At 51.0% G+C, this 12,651-nt stretch overlaps 1 protein-coding gene across 1 annotated transcript; it reads left to right on the forward strand.

The window, feature by feature from the left end:
• The first annotated feature begins 9,262 nt into the window (after nt 1-9,262).
• On the forward strand, nt 9,263-12,266 carry LOC144671484 (uncharacterized). Its single transcript, XM_078533426.1, has 2 exons — nt 9,263-9,904; nt 11,332-12,266. The coding sequence occupies exons 1-2, from the start codon at nt 9,685-9,687 to the stop codon at nt 12,246-12,248; spliced, it is 1,137 nt and encodes a 378-aa protein (XP_078389552.1). The 5' UTR covers nt 9,263-9,684; the 3' UTR covers nt 12,249-12,266.
• Nucleotides 12,267-12,651: the final 385 nt, after the last annotated feature.

Genomic DNA, 12,651 nt, shown 5'->3' on the forward strand with positions numbered 1-12,651 from the left:
CACCCCCCCCCTCACCCCCCCCCCTCACCTCCCCCCTCACCCCTCCCCACACCCCCCCCCTCACCCCTCCCCCCTCACCCCCCCCCCACAGTTTATGATGCTGGCCACACATCCCACTCATTCATTGGACACCATCTCGCAATCTTTTGCTATTTGTTAGAGGGGAGCAAAACTCTTTATGCTTAAAACATGTAAAAATGACGACAAATGCCTGGAAAATTAAACTGTTTCATCCTCGTTGCGGCAGCTTTGAAAAAGGGTTACCTTTCAGCAAAGTGAAAAATCACAAACCAAACACATGCAAACAAACTTTTAAGTGCAACAGTTCCTGGGTTGAATTCATTTTTTAACACAGATTCATTACGAATTAAAAGTTTTTTTTTAAAAAGGGTGAGTTTTTGTTGCACTGAGAGTTACCTGTGGGGTTATGGAGAGTTTTGCAGGGTGTTCCTGGGCTGGGCTGGGCTGGGGGTGGGGATGAAGGTTTCCCTTCTTACCTTCGCCTGTCACCACCCGGGACGACAATGACCACAGCCCCCGGACCAAAGGGAGCTGATCCCTTCACAGGCCGCAAACCAATGACTCCTACACCGCGCCGCCAAACATTGCAAAGTTAATTGGTGAAAGTTTTTTTTTCCCCCTCCCCTGTTCTGTTTCCCTCCCCCCACCCCCACTCTTCACACATTTTCAGATCTCTCTGCCTTACCTCAGCAACAGACCGCCTCCTCGCAATGTCACTCCTTTCGCCTCCAACTGAGCCCTGTTGTTCAATGGCTCCACCCCCACTCCTTTTTTTTTCCCCCCGGCTGCGTAAGGCATGCCGGTACACGTAGTCCATTGCGCCCCTCCCACCCATCAGTCCCGCCAGAAAAAGACTACAACGCCCGGCAGGCCACTGCGCCGCCGCACGGTCCTGGCACCGCCCACACCCGGAGGGTGTCGGGGGTTGTGGTCCGCCGACTGGTGGAGGCGCCACCCCGCTCCATTGGTTGGGACTACAACTCCCAATGCGCACAGCGCGTCGCCTGACGAATGCATGCGCACTCGCTGCTTGGCGACGACGGAAAGCTCGAGCGGGGGCTTTCAATATTTCCACATGAAGTGAAAACTCTTTGATCCGACCCAAAAAACCCTCTTTGAACCTAATGATCGCGGACAAGGATATAGCCATACCTTTTTTAGTTGCACCATGACACTGACAAGTAAGCGCCCAAATAAATGCGGAATTTCATTCACGTTCCCGGTTGATCTTCGAGGATTTAAGGTAAATCCCAATTTTTTTTTGGATGAGAAGCCCGAGCATGCGCGCGCAGCTTTTTAAATCCGTGGCCTGCGTTGGATGTTACGTCATCACGTTGCGGAACGCCCCTTTTCAAGCCCGCCCATTCGGTTGCTAACAATGCATTGGTTACCTAGCAACTAGGGCTGCGCGAGGCATTTGCGTATACCAGTGTATCCAATGTTGCAGCAGGAAGGACTCCCCAGGAGTCAATATTTACAGGAGATCCCCAGAGAGTGTGTCAGTATTTACAGGGGGTCCCTGGGAGTGTGTCAATATTTACAGGGGCCCCCCGGGGAGAGTGTCAGTATTTACAGGGGCCCCCCGGGGGAGAGTGTCAGTATTTACAGGGGGTCCCCGGGGAGTGTGTCAGTATTTACAGGGGGTCCCCGGGGAGTGTGTCAGTATTTACAGGGGGTCTCCCTGGGGAGTGTGTCAGTATTTACAGGGGGTCCCCGGGGAGTGTGTCAGTATTTACAGGGGGTCTCCCTGGGGAGTGTGTCAGTATTTACAGGGGGTCTCCCTGGGGAGTGTGTCAATATTTACAGGGGGTCCCCGGGGAGTGTGTCAGTATTTACAGGGGGGTCCCCGGGGAGTGTGTCAGTATTTACAGGGGGTCCCCGGGGAGTGTGTCAGTATTTACAGGAGATCCTCGGGGAGTGTGTCAGTATTTACAGGAGATCCTTGGGGAGTGTGTCAGTATTTACAAGGGGTCCCCGGGGAGTGTGTCAGTATTTACAGGGGGTCCCCGGGAGTGTGTCAGTATTTACAGGGGGGTCCCCGGGTGTCAGTGTCAGTATTTACAGGGGGTCCCTGGGGAGTGTGTCAGTATTTACAGAGGCCCCCCGGGGAGAGTATCAGTATTTACAGGGGGTCCCCGGGGAGTGTGTCAGTATTTACAGGGGGTCCCCGGGGAGTGTGTCAGTATTTACAGAGGCCCCCCGGGGAGAGTGTCAGTATTTACAGGGGGTCCCCGGGGAGAGTGTCAGTATTTACAGGGGGTCCCCGGGGAGTGTGTCAGTATTTACAGGGGGTCCCCGGGGAGTGTGTCAGTATTTACAGGGGGTCCCCGGGGAGTGTGTCAGTATTTACAGGGGGTCCCCGGGGAGTGTGTCAGTATTTACAGGGGGTCCCCGGGGAGAGTGTCAGTATTTACAGGGGGTCCCCGGGGAGTGTGTCAGTATTTACAGGGGGTCCCCGGGGAGTGTGTCAGTATTTACAGGGGGTCCCCGGGGAGTGTGTCAGTATTTACAGGGGGTCCCCGGGGAGTGTGTCAGTATTTACAGGGGGTCCCCGGGGAGTGTGTCAGTATTTACAGGGGGTCCCCGGGGAGTGTGTCAGTATTTACAGGGGCTCCCCGGGGAGTGTGTCAGTATTTACAGGGGGTCCCCGGGGAGTGTGTCACTATTTACAGGGGGTCCCCGGGGAGTGTGTCAGTATTTACAGGGGGGGGTCCCCGGGGGAGTGTGTCAGTATTTACAGGGGGAATCGGGGAGTGTGTCAGTATTTACAGGGGGTCCCCAGGGAGTGTGTCAGTATTTACAGGGGGTCCCCGGGGAGTGTGTCAGTATTTACAGAGGGTCACAGGGTGCGTGCCAGTATTTACAGTGGGCCCCCCGGGGAGTGTGTCAATATTTAAAGGGGGTCCTTGGGGAGCGTGTCAGTATTTACAGGGGGTCCCCAGGGAGTGTGTCAGTATTTACAGGGGGTCCCCGGGGAGTGTGTCAGTATTTACAGGGGGTCCCCGGGGAGTGTGTCAGTATTTACAGGGGGTCCCCGGGGAGTGTGTCAGTACTTGTGTGACAAAATACCCCCAAGTTGTTTCAGAAAATCATTCTGAATCAAAATTTGACACTGAGCCCCATGAGGAGATATTAGGACAGGTGACCAAAAGCTTGGTCAAAGGGGTGGATTTTAAGGAGGAGAGAGAGAGAGTGCAGCACAAGGAACTGAGAGTGCTTGCTCGTCCCCAGCACATTAGCTACACCACTGTCAAGGCCTTAGGAAGGGGAGATAGGATTCCTGCTGCTGAGCGCTATGAAAATGTCACCTATTGGAAAATGTAGCTGGCTGCATCAGATTCAGCTGCGATGCCCTATGTAGTCAGATAGCCTCCCGGCATTCAGCGTCTCCATTGATACAGGAGGAATGGCCACATGGATGAGAGGTTGGGGGACTGCGGGGTCAGAGGGCAGAAATTGAAGGGGGAAATGTTAAAATTACTCTGATCTCTTGCGTGTTGCTTGCAGTGACTGATCATTGCACCAGGAATCCAGCTGGTCACAGCCTGTCGACCGGGTTTAACTCACTTTGCTGGTCCAGTGTTAGCCTGGAACTGGAACATAAACATCAAACTCAGAAACGATGCCAGCCGCTTTGTGCTGGCTTGCTGTGCTACTGCAACACTAGGGAAAATATTCGACGGAGAGACATGAATGGAAACTTAAGTGTTAATTCACAAGTGTGGAAATCAAATCCTCTTACCTTCCGCCCAGAACGACAGTGATCATATCTGGGAGGGAGATTACACTCCTTCATTTTATGTCAAGGACAGCGAAACACTTTGGGAACTGCAGAGTTTGCACATCATGTTGGCTTTCCATTCACAAAATTAAGCAAAAAGTGTTAGTTCTAGGATATGAAGCCCTCGCTAGGGTTAGAAGCTCTGTGCCAAGGCTGAACACAATTAGCTCCCAGTGTCTGTGTAGTACAGGGGAAAGGGGGTTTGTCAAGAACATGTTTACGAGATTTCAAAGCTCCGAGGTATTTAAACTTGGAGTCGTTTCCAAAGAGCGAGACACAGAAAAGGTAGGCTGGATATTTTTGAGTAGGAAGGAGGGAGGGCATGGCAGGTTTGAGCATGTGTCCCAGACACAGCAATTGTAGCAATTAAGATTTTGAGTGGGCTTCCCGAGACATTGTGCTGCCAGGCTGTCAGACACGGGTAGAAATTGGGCGGGGGGGGATGGGCGTGACACATACCCAGTTAACAGTGGCAACATCCTGCACTCCATCTGCACAGGCATTGCTTAAGCCACTCATTACGACAAACTAGTTGCAATTTTACAAGGCTCCATTACTGAACTTAGAAAGGACACAAGTTGCAAAATCAGCCTGGTGCTCTGGTGTAACATTTCCAACCGTGCTCCCATCTAACATGGCTACACATGGAGAGCCTTGACTCATACCGGCCTTCAAGTGTAGCAGCATCGGGAAGGACCTGAGTAACACAGAGGCTCAGCTTTCATTCAACAGTGAACGAGGAGTCGTGCAGTGGGGTGACACAATCTTCAAATAGCAGACAAACCTGCAATTGCCAGGGTTACAGAGAAAGCTGCCCCACTCCTTTCCAGTTCCACTGATACTGGGAAGTTTTTCTCTCGTTTCAAGTGCTTCACTCAACACAACTATTAAGTGATTTTGATGGGATGGACGTTGAGAAAATATTTCCACTTGCAAGGGAGACCAGAACTGGAGACCATAAATATCTGTCCTCAGCGAATGCAGGATAAACTTCTTTACCCGGAGAGGGGTGAGAATGTGGAACTCACTACCACAGGGAGTGATTGAGGAGAATAGCGTAGACATATTTAAGGGTTAAATACATGAAAGAGAAAGAAACGGAAGGATATGCTGATAGGGTGAGATAAAGAGGGCTGGGAGTATAACCACTAGCAGGGACCAGGTGGGCTGAATGGCTGTTGCTGTGCTGTAAGGGATTAGTGGCAAAAAGGCAGAAGGGAGGAACTGAACTGAACTCTGGCCATAAGTTACAGAGTCAAAGAATTTGTTTCTTACAGGTTGTTTTTCCAACAATTCACACCTATGAAAACCACATGGCTTCAAATGTGGAAGGACAAAGTCAGTGGCTTCAAGAAGCAGCAGGTACATCCCAGAACAACAGAACCGGAGGACAGCCAAAGAGAGGGAAAATCTAATCAAGCTGAAATTCCCTGGCTCAGTGGGTAACGCTCTGTCCCCTCAGAGTCAGAATATTCTGGTTTCGAGTCCAACTTCAGCGGTTTAAATGCAAAAATCCAAGTTGACACTCCCGGAGCGGTACTGAGGGTGCGCAGCACTGTCAAAGGTGCCGTCTTTCCAGTGAGGCGTTAAAGCGCCTGTCCCTCTCGGGTGGGTGTAAAAAATCCCGTGACATTATCCTATCCAATAATTCCAAATGTGGAAGGACAAAGTCAGTAATCTGTTTGTGTTCCTCTGCGCTTTCCGCTGTTAAGGTGCATGTGATGCGAGGAGTCTGTGGAAGGAAAGGCATTAATGAGTCTCTCTCTCTCTCTCTCTCTCTTCCCCAAACCTTCTTGTCTTCTGTCATTAAGTGGTTCCATGAAAGAAAGTTTTGGAGCAAGTGTTACACCTGAAAGCAAACGATAAAAGAGATCAATCATGGCACAAAAGTAGTGTTGCATTCAGCCATCACCTGCCTTAGTAACGTGGAATGTGCTGTTTAATGAAACCAGATCTGGGTACAACTGACAGCATCTCCTTTAATCCTGTACTGTACAGGACAGTTACTGGTGCCGTGTGACATGCTGCCCTCTGGTGGCTCTCTTGCTAATTACTGGCACTTTTTTTTTCACTGGTGAGGAATAATATTCAATAAGAAAAATAAAATCATCTAAAAATTCAACATTCACACGGGGTCTTGTCTTTTCAGTCAGACCGCAGAGTGAGAAATGGCATCGACCCTCTTACTGATCGCCTCATGTTTATAAAAATTCCTTTAAACGTCAACAAGCATAGGAACAGGAGGAGGCCATTCAGCCCTTCAAGCCTGTTCTCTCATTCACTAAGATCATGGCCGATCTGTACCTTAACTCCATCTACCCACCTTGGTTCCATATCCCGTAATGTCCTTACCCAACAAAAATCTGTTAATCTCAGCCTTGAAATTTTCAACTGACCCCCCCCAGACTCAACCGCTTTTTGGGGGCAGACGACAGTTACAGCTTTTCACTACCCTTTATGCGAGGAAGTGCTTTCTGACATCAATCCCTGGATGGCTTAGCTCTGATTGTAAGGTCCTGTTCCCCCTCGTTGTGGAATCTCCCCTCAGAGAAAATAGTTTCTCTCCATTGGCCCTATCAAATCTTTTAATCATAAGCACCTTGACCCGATCACCCTTTGACCTTCTATATTGAAGGGCGTGCAAGCTCAGTGTATGCAACCCACCATCATCGCTCAAATGTTTCTGTTTGAAAGTAGGGCAGCAATTTCATGTGAAAACCGTCACCTCCTAACCAAACACCCTTCCCATTAGGAGGTTAGGATCCTAGAACTCTCCCCCTCCCTAACAGCATCTTCCCCATACATTATCCCAGCGTTTATTGCCCATCCCTAATTGCCCCTTGCAAAGATAAATGAGCTGCTTTTTATCACTGCAGTTTGACACCACTTGCTCAGCCGCTAGGGCGTGCAGTGAAGAGTCAACCACATCGCTGTGGGTCTAGACCAGGCTAGGTCAGCAGCTTTCCTTCCCGAAATGGTAATCTGGGAGTTTCACCGTCACCATTATTGATACCAGCTTTTTTATTGCCGATTTATTTAATCAGCTGAATTTAAATTCCCCAGCTGCCAGGGTGAGATTTGAACCCACTTCTACATGCATCCAAATCTCTGGATCACTAGTCCAGTAACATATAATCACTATGGTACTGCAGCAATCTCAATGTTCTGTGGTTATGTGGATTTGTGTGTGTGTGTCTGGGTGTGCATGCATGTGTGTGTGAATGTGTGAGTGCGTGTGTGGGCGTGTGTGTGAGTGTGCGCGTGTGTGTGAGTGCGTATGTGTGAATGTGTGTGCGCGTGTGTGAGTGCGTGTGTGTGAGTGTGTGTGTGTGGGCGTGTGAGTGCATGTGTGTGAATGTGGGCGTGTGAGTGCATGTGTGTGAATGTGTGCATGTGTGTGGGCGTGTGTGTGCATGTGTGTGAATGTGGGCGTGTGAGTGCATGTGTGTGAATGTGTGCATGTGTGTGGGCGTGTGTGTGCATGTGTGTGAATGTGGGCGTGTGAGTGCATGTGTGTGAATGTGTGCATGTGTGTGGGCGTGTGTGTGCATGTGTGTGAATGTGGGCGTGTGAGTGCATGTGTGTGAATGTGTGCATGTGTGTGTGTGAGTGGACGTTGTGTGTGCATGTATGTTAGTTGATGTCCTTCTTTCAGTCCTGATAGACCCTCCTTTTGCCAGGTTTAGCGATGACCTGAATCAGAGGGGAGCTTATTCTCTCAGCCAGAGGGGCTTCAGCAACAAGTTGAAGGGGCCGAGCGTCTATGTCGAATCTTTGCAGCTTTTCTGCGCACGTCATTCAGCTGGATGAAGCTCCAGGAATGGACTCGATGGGCTGAATGGCCTCTTTCGGTGTCACGATGACACTGGATGATTCTGTAAATCCTGCAGTGTTTGGGGGAGTCGGTGAAGTTGTTGCCTCTCAGTCCCATCCCATCCCTGCAGCTTGTGACCAGGCATCAGACATTCCCAGCTGGAACGCGGGGAGGGGATTGTGTGGGGAGGGGGTGGGTGTTGGCCCAGGTTTGTGGGGTGGGGGGGGTGGCCCGGGTTTGTTGGGGGGCGGGGTGCGGTGGGGGGGAGAGTGTTGACCCGGGTTTAGGTTCCCGTGCCTCAATGTGCAGCCTGATTGTGGCATTTCACTGGTTTCCTGGGACCCGGCAACTCTCTCACTGACATTTGCTGAATGACAGGAAATCATTGATGGAGGAAATGCTGTGCCCCACCCCCCGGCCCCACACAACCCTCCCCCCCACCCAGCACTGACCCCCCCCCCACACAACCCTCCCCCCCCACCCAGCACTGACCCCCCCCCCCCACCACACACACCCCCCCCCCACATACCCCACCCCCCCCCCACACAACCCTCCCCCCCACCCAGCACTGACCCCCCCCCCCCACACACCCCTCCCCCCCCACACACCCCTCCCCCCCCACACACCCCTCCCCCCCCACACACCCCTCCCCCCCCACACACCCCTCCCCCCCCACACACCCCTCCCCCCCCACACACCCCTCCCCCCCCACACACCCCGACCCCCCCTGCCCTCCGCACCCCGCACCCTCCCCCCACACTCCCCCACACTCTGACCCCCCTCCCCCACACACCCCGGACCCCCCACACCCAGCACTGACCCCCCCCCCCCCCCCAAGCACTGGCACCCCCACCACACACCCCGGCCCCGCCCCTCCTACTACCCCCCCCCCCCCCCCACCCCCAGACCCAGCACTGACCCCACCGGAACCCCTAACCCTGGGATCTCACCTTAACCACGGGCAGGTAATGAGGAGCCTTCACTGAAATTGCTCTTTTAATGCTGTAGCTGTGTTTCCTCCCCCCCCCCACCCCGCCCCACCCCAGTCTCCCCAGGGCCACTGGCTTCACTCCAGTTGACGGCTGTGATGTTACAGGGGCCTCGGCTTTGTCTCTGGCTCTGACCCGCTCCCCTATTGTTGTGTCATCAAATAAACAAACAAACCTTCAACACAAAAGGAAGCAGCAGCCAGACAGCCAGACAGACAGCCAGACAGACAGACAGACAGCCAGACAGCCTGGGCTGCGAACCTCATTCAGATTCTCTCTGCTTCAGCTCTGTGCCTGGATCAGACAGACTGGGATGAGCAACAAGTGGGTTTAATGGGGTCAGGTTCCTGATGCTGAATCTCCCCCTTTCCGAAAGATTTACTGGCTCCATCACCATGACAACATCCCCCACCCCACCCCACCCACAAGTGTCGGTCGGTCAGCATTTGTCAGTCATGGCTGTGCCAGTGCCACATGTTTTGTGTGGGGCCCTTATCAGCCCCAGTGACACCGTGGATGGGTATGGAGGCTGTAACTTGTCACGGATCTGGACTGGTTTTGACTGCCTAGTCGGTGTGTGTGTGGGGGTTGCGGGGTGGGGGGGGTGGGTGGTGGATTTTCCAGAGTCTTTTCCCGTGATTTTATTGCCTATCCCATGGGGTCACAAGACTGTGGAGCCGTGAGAGAGAGAGAGGGGGTGTTTTGTCGGGATGTTCCTGCTGTGGGGCAGGGTCGTACCTGCCTGCGAGTTTCACATGTGCGTTCGTATAGCACCGCCAGTCTACCCGCCAACAATCCCACTCAGCGCCTGAGCCTCCCACAGGGTCGCTGGGCAGTAGCGGACGCCGGGTTTGGTTTTACTGGTCAGATCCTGTCACAGGATGGGCCGAATGGTCTGTGTCTGTGTTGTACACCCTACTTAATTTACAGAAACGGGTCATTCAACCCTGAAAGCCTGTGTAGGTATTTACGCTCCACATGAGTTTAAGACAGGGGGGGTAGTTTATTCTGATTTCTGCTCCCTGCATTCGGTATCCCTGTCACGTCATGCTGTCTGGATTTTTTTCAGAGGTGGGTTTATGCTAAAGGTCATGTCGCAGGATCTGCCAGCTCGCACTGCAGCACTGAGGACGGAGAACCCTGGGGCCAGTGGAGGACAGGGGGACATGGTCAAGTTCATCCTGCTCACCGATAATCCAGTCACTTGCGCGGACCATGCAGCCTCCCCCGGAGAAACCAGCCACGCAGAACAGGGCGACAGTGTCAATACATCCTTGGCAAACAGCCCATCGTTTTCAGGTATTCAAGCAATAAACTCAAGCAACTTATCCTTAACAGATCATCAGTTGCTGTGCTACTTAAAAACTACACTGGATTAGAGATTAGAAAGTGAGTTGCGTTGTTTCTCTTTTATTTATTCTCTTATGGGATGTGGGTGTCGCTGGCAAGACCAGCACTTGTTGCCCATCCCTAATTACCCTTGATCTGAGTGGCTTGCTCAGCCATTTGCAGAGGGCAGTTAGGAGTCAACCCACATTGCTGTGGACCTGGAGTCTAGGCCAGACTGGGTAAGGACGGCAGATTTCCTTCCCTGAGGGACATTAGTGAACCAGATGGGTTTTTACAACAATCGTTGGTAGTTTCGTGGTCACCCTCACTGAGACCTGCCTTACATTCCAGATTTTATTCATTGAATGGTGTAAAAGGTCCCATGGCACTGTTTTGAAGAAATGTCCTGGGGTAATATTTATCCCTCAATCAACATCACAAAACCAGACTATCTGGTCATTAGCACATTGTGGGAGCTTGCTGTGTGTGAATTGACTGCTTTTTAAAAATTCTTTCATGGGCTGTAAGTGTCACTGGCAAAGCCAGCATTTGTTGCCCAACCCTAATTGCCCCTCATTCCTACATTATAACTGTGACTTCACTTCAAAAGTACTACATTGGCTGAAAAGCATTTTGGGATGTTCTGAGTTCATGGAAGGCGCTATATAAATGCAAGTCTGTCTTTCTCTCAATTTTTCTTGGATGGTGGAGCGGACTCGAAGAGCCAAATAGCCTTTACCTTTCCCCATCCCTTATGTTATTATTTGATTTGTGGTTTTGCAATTTTTTGAGCTACACATATTTCTCTCTGTGCCTGAACTAGTTCCATAACTTTCCAGTCTTCAATCTTATCTTTCCCAAAACGTATCATTCTCCAGAACGATTCTTGACACCATTTCATCAAACGCTGAGTTGAACGTGGGACAGGACTCACTGCAGACAGAGTTTATTTAAATAGGATCTCTGCAAATGACAGCAGACAGAACTCAGGCCTGAAACTGCAACAAAGTCTCCCAATAAAAGCAGGATTAGTTCTCCCATAAAATACAGTTAGTGGAGGACAGCTGCAGGCAAATTAAGTGTGTAACCTTGACCCTAGTCACTTAAAGTAGTGTGGTTTCCAGGTGTGATTGACAGAGGGAGTTACCCAATTATCTCTATTCTGCCTGGGATTGTAGAGTCTCACTAGGAAGCCAACTTTCTATAGTCTAAGAGTAGCTCCTTTTAAAGGGCTCTGGACCAGGAAAGTTAGTGGGATGAAAGAGTGTGACAGTTTATGCAGATATATTAGACCCTGAAAACATTCGTACTTACAATGTGATATTCCAGCATGGAATGTGCTGGATACATACATTATTTAATCCTTCTCTTCTTCCTTCAACTTCAAACTAAACTAGCTCAAAACATTCAGAAGACGACACCAGCCTACGAGAGTACAAAATTGCCCAAAGGCCAGGGGTTGAGGTGGTCTCCGGATGTAACCTTTGCCAGAAAGTCCTGTTCAGCTCCAGCGTTGCAGTCTGTGAAGAGTCCAGTAGAGCTTTCGAGAGATGGTCTGAGGAAGAATTTGAAGGAGAGATTAAGGACAGAAATACCAGATCATGAGCAGAAGCCAAGTGCGTTTTTACTTGGGAAAGGCAAAGTGCGCCATCTGGTTAGCCCAGTTAAGAAAGGATCTATTCCGTTTCTCACTGGTTCAAAGAAGATTGGCGGAAAGTGTGGGATTGGGCACGGAACAAGTCAGCAGAACCTCAGAGACTTTGACGTTTTCAGCCTGATTAATAAACCCCTTTCTAAGGAATATCAAGGACACACGATAAACATTGTCGATGGCCCAGTCGACAGGGACAAGGATTCAATTTGCCCTCTGGTGATTCCAAGCCAATGTTGTGGCGAAAGCCAAGGCAGCTGGAGAGAGTGTCTTTACGCCTTAATCAGATTTTACGGATTCAGGTCACCCAAAGAAAGTAAAGCAGCACAGAACGTGGCTGCTCAGAGACCCTGCGTCCCCTTCACAAGGCCCACCCAGAACCGTCTCCAAAGGATCTCATACGGGCAGCGGGTCCTGAACAAGATTGCTCTGCGGAGCCCCAGGAAAGCACCCGATGAGAAGTTTTGGCACGTATTCCCGATGCCATGGCAACAGAGCTTCCTCACCGTCACACAAGGTGGCATGAGCCAGTTTGGCGCTTTAGAGTTGAACTGGTTGTCTTCTGAAATAAGTAACGGGGGCCACGGCTCCCCGCACCGGGGCGATCAAAGTTCTCGCTACAGCCGCAGGAGAAACGGCGAGAAACAAAAATATTGTCAATAAAACATGTACGTTTAAGCCAAAATGTTCTGGTTAAAAATCGTGGTCCCGTTTGCAGGATTATGGTTTGAGGAATTGGGGAATCTCTCTTGTGTGGGAGACCATCTCCCTTCGTCTTAAACTTTCTTTGGCTTTCTGCCAAACAGCTGCAACTGACCGTGCCTTCCACAACCACAGCCACTCGCAGTTAGACAGGGCCTTTAACGTGGTAAGACGTCCCAAGGTGCTTCATAGAGCACGTCTTTTGACACCGAGCCACATGAGGAGATATTAGGGCAGGTGACCCAAAAGCTTAGTCAAAGAGGGCAAGTTTTTAGTGGTGTTTTAAAAGAGAGAGGGGGGGCGCTGGGGAGAGGTTTAGGGAGGGAATTCCAAGAGTTCAGGGCCCAGGCAGCTGAAGGTACAG

This window comes from Cetorhinus maximus, chromosome 32 (genome assembly GCF_964194155.1).
Source record: "Cetorhinus maximus chromosome 32, sCetMax3.hap1.1, whole genome shotgun sequence".
Lineage (NCBI taxonomy): Eukaryota > Metazoa > Chordata > Chondrichthyes > Lamniformes > Cetorhinidae > Cetorhinus > Cetorhinus maximus.

Bases quoted from the DNA above. Each gene is read 5' to 3' on its own strand.
- LOC144671484 (XM_078533426.1), top strand. From the start codon at position 9,685: ATGCTAAAGGTCATGTCGCAGGATCTGCCAGCTCGCACTGCAGCACTG. The intron at 9,905-11,331 runs GTATTCAAGCAA...AAACTAAACTAG, and splicing joins AAACAGCCCATCGTTTTCAG to CTCAAAACATTCAGAAGACG.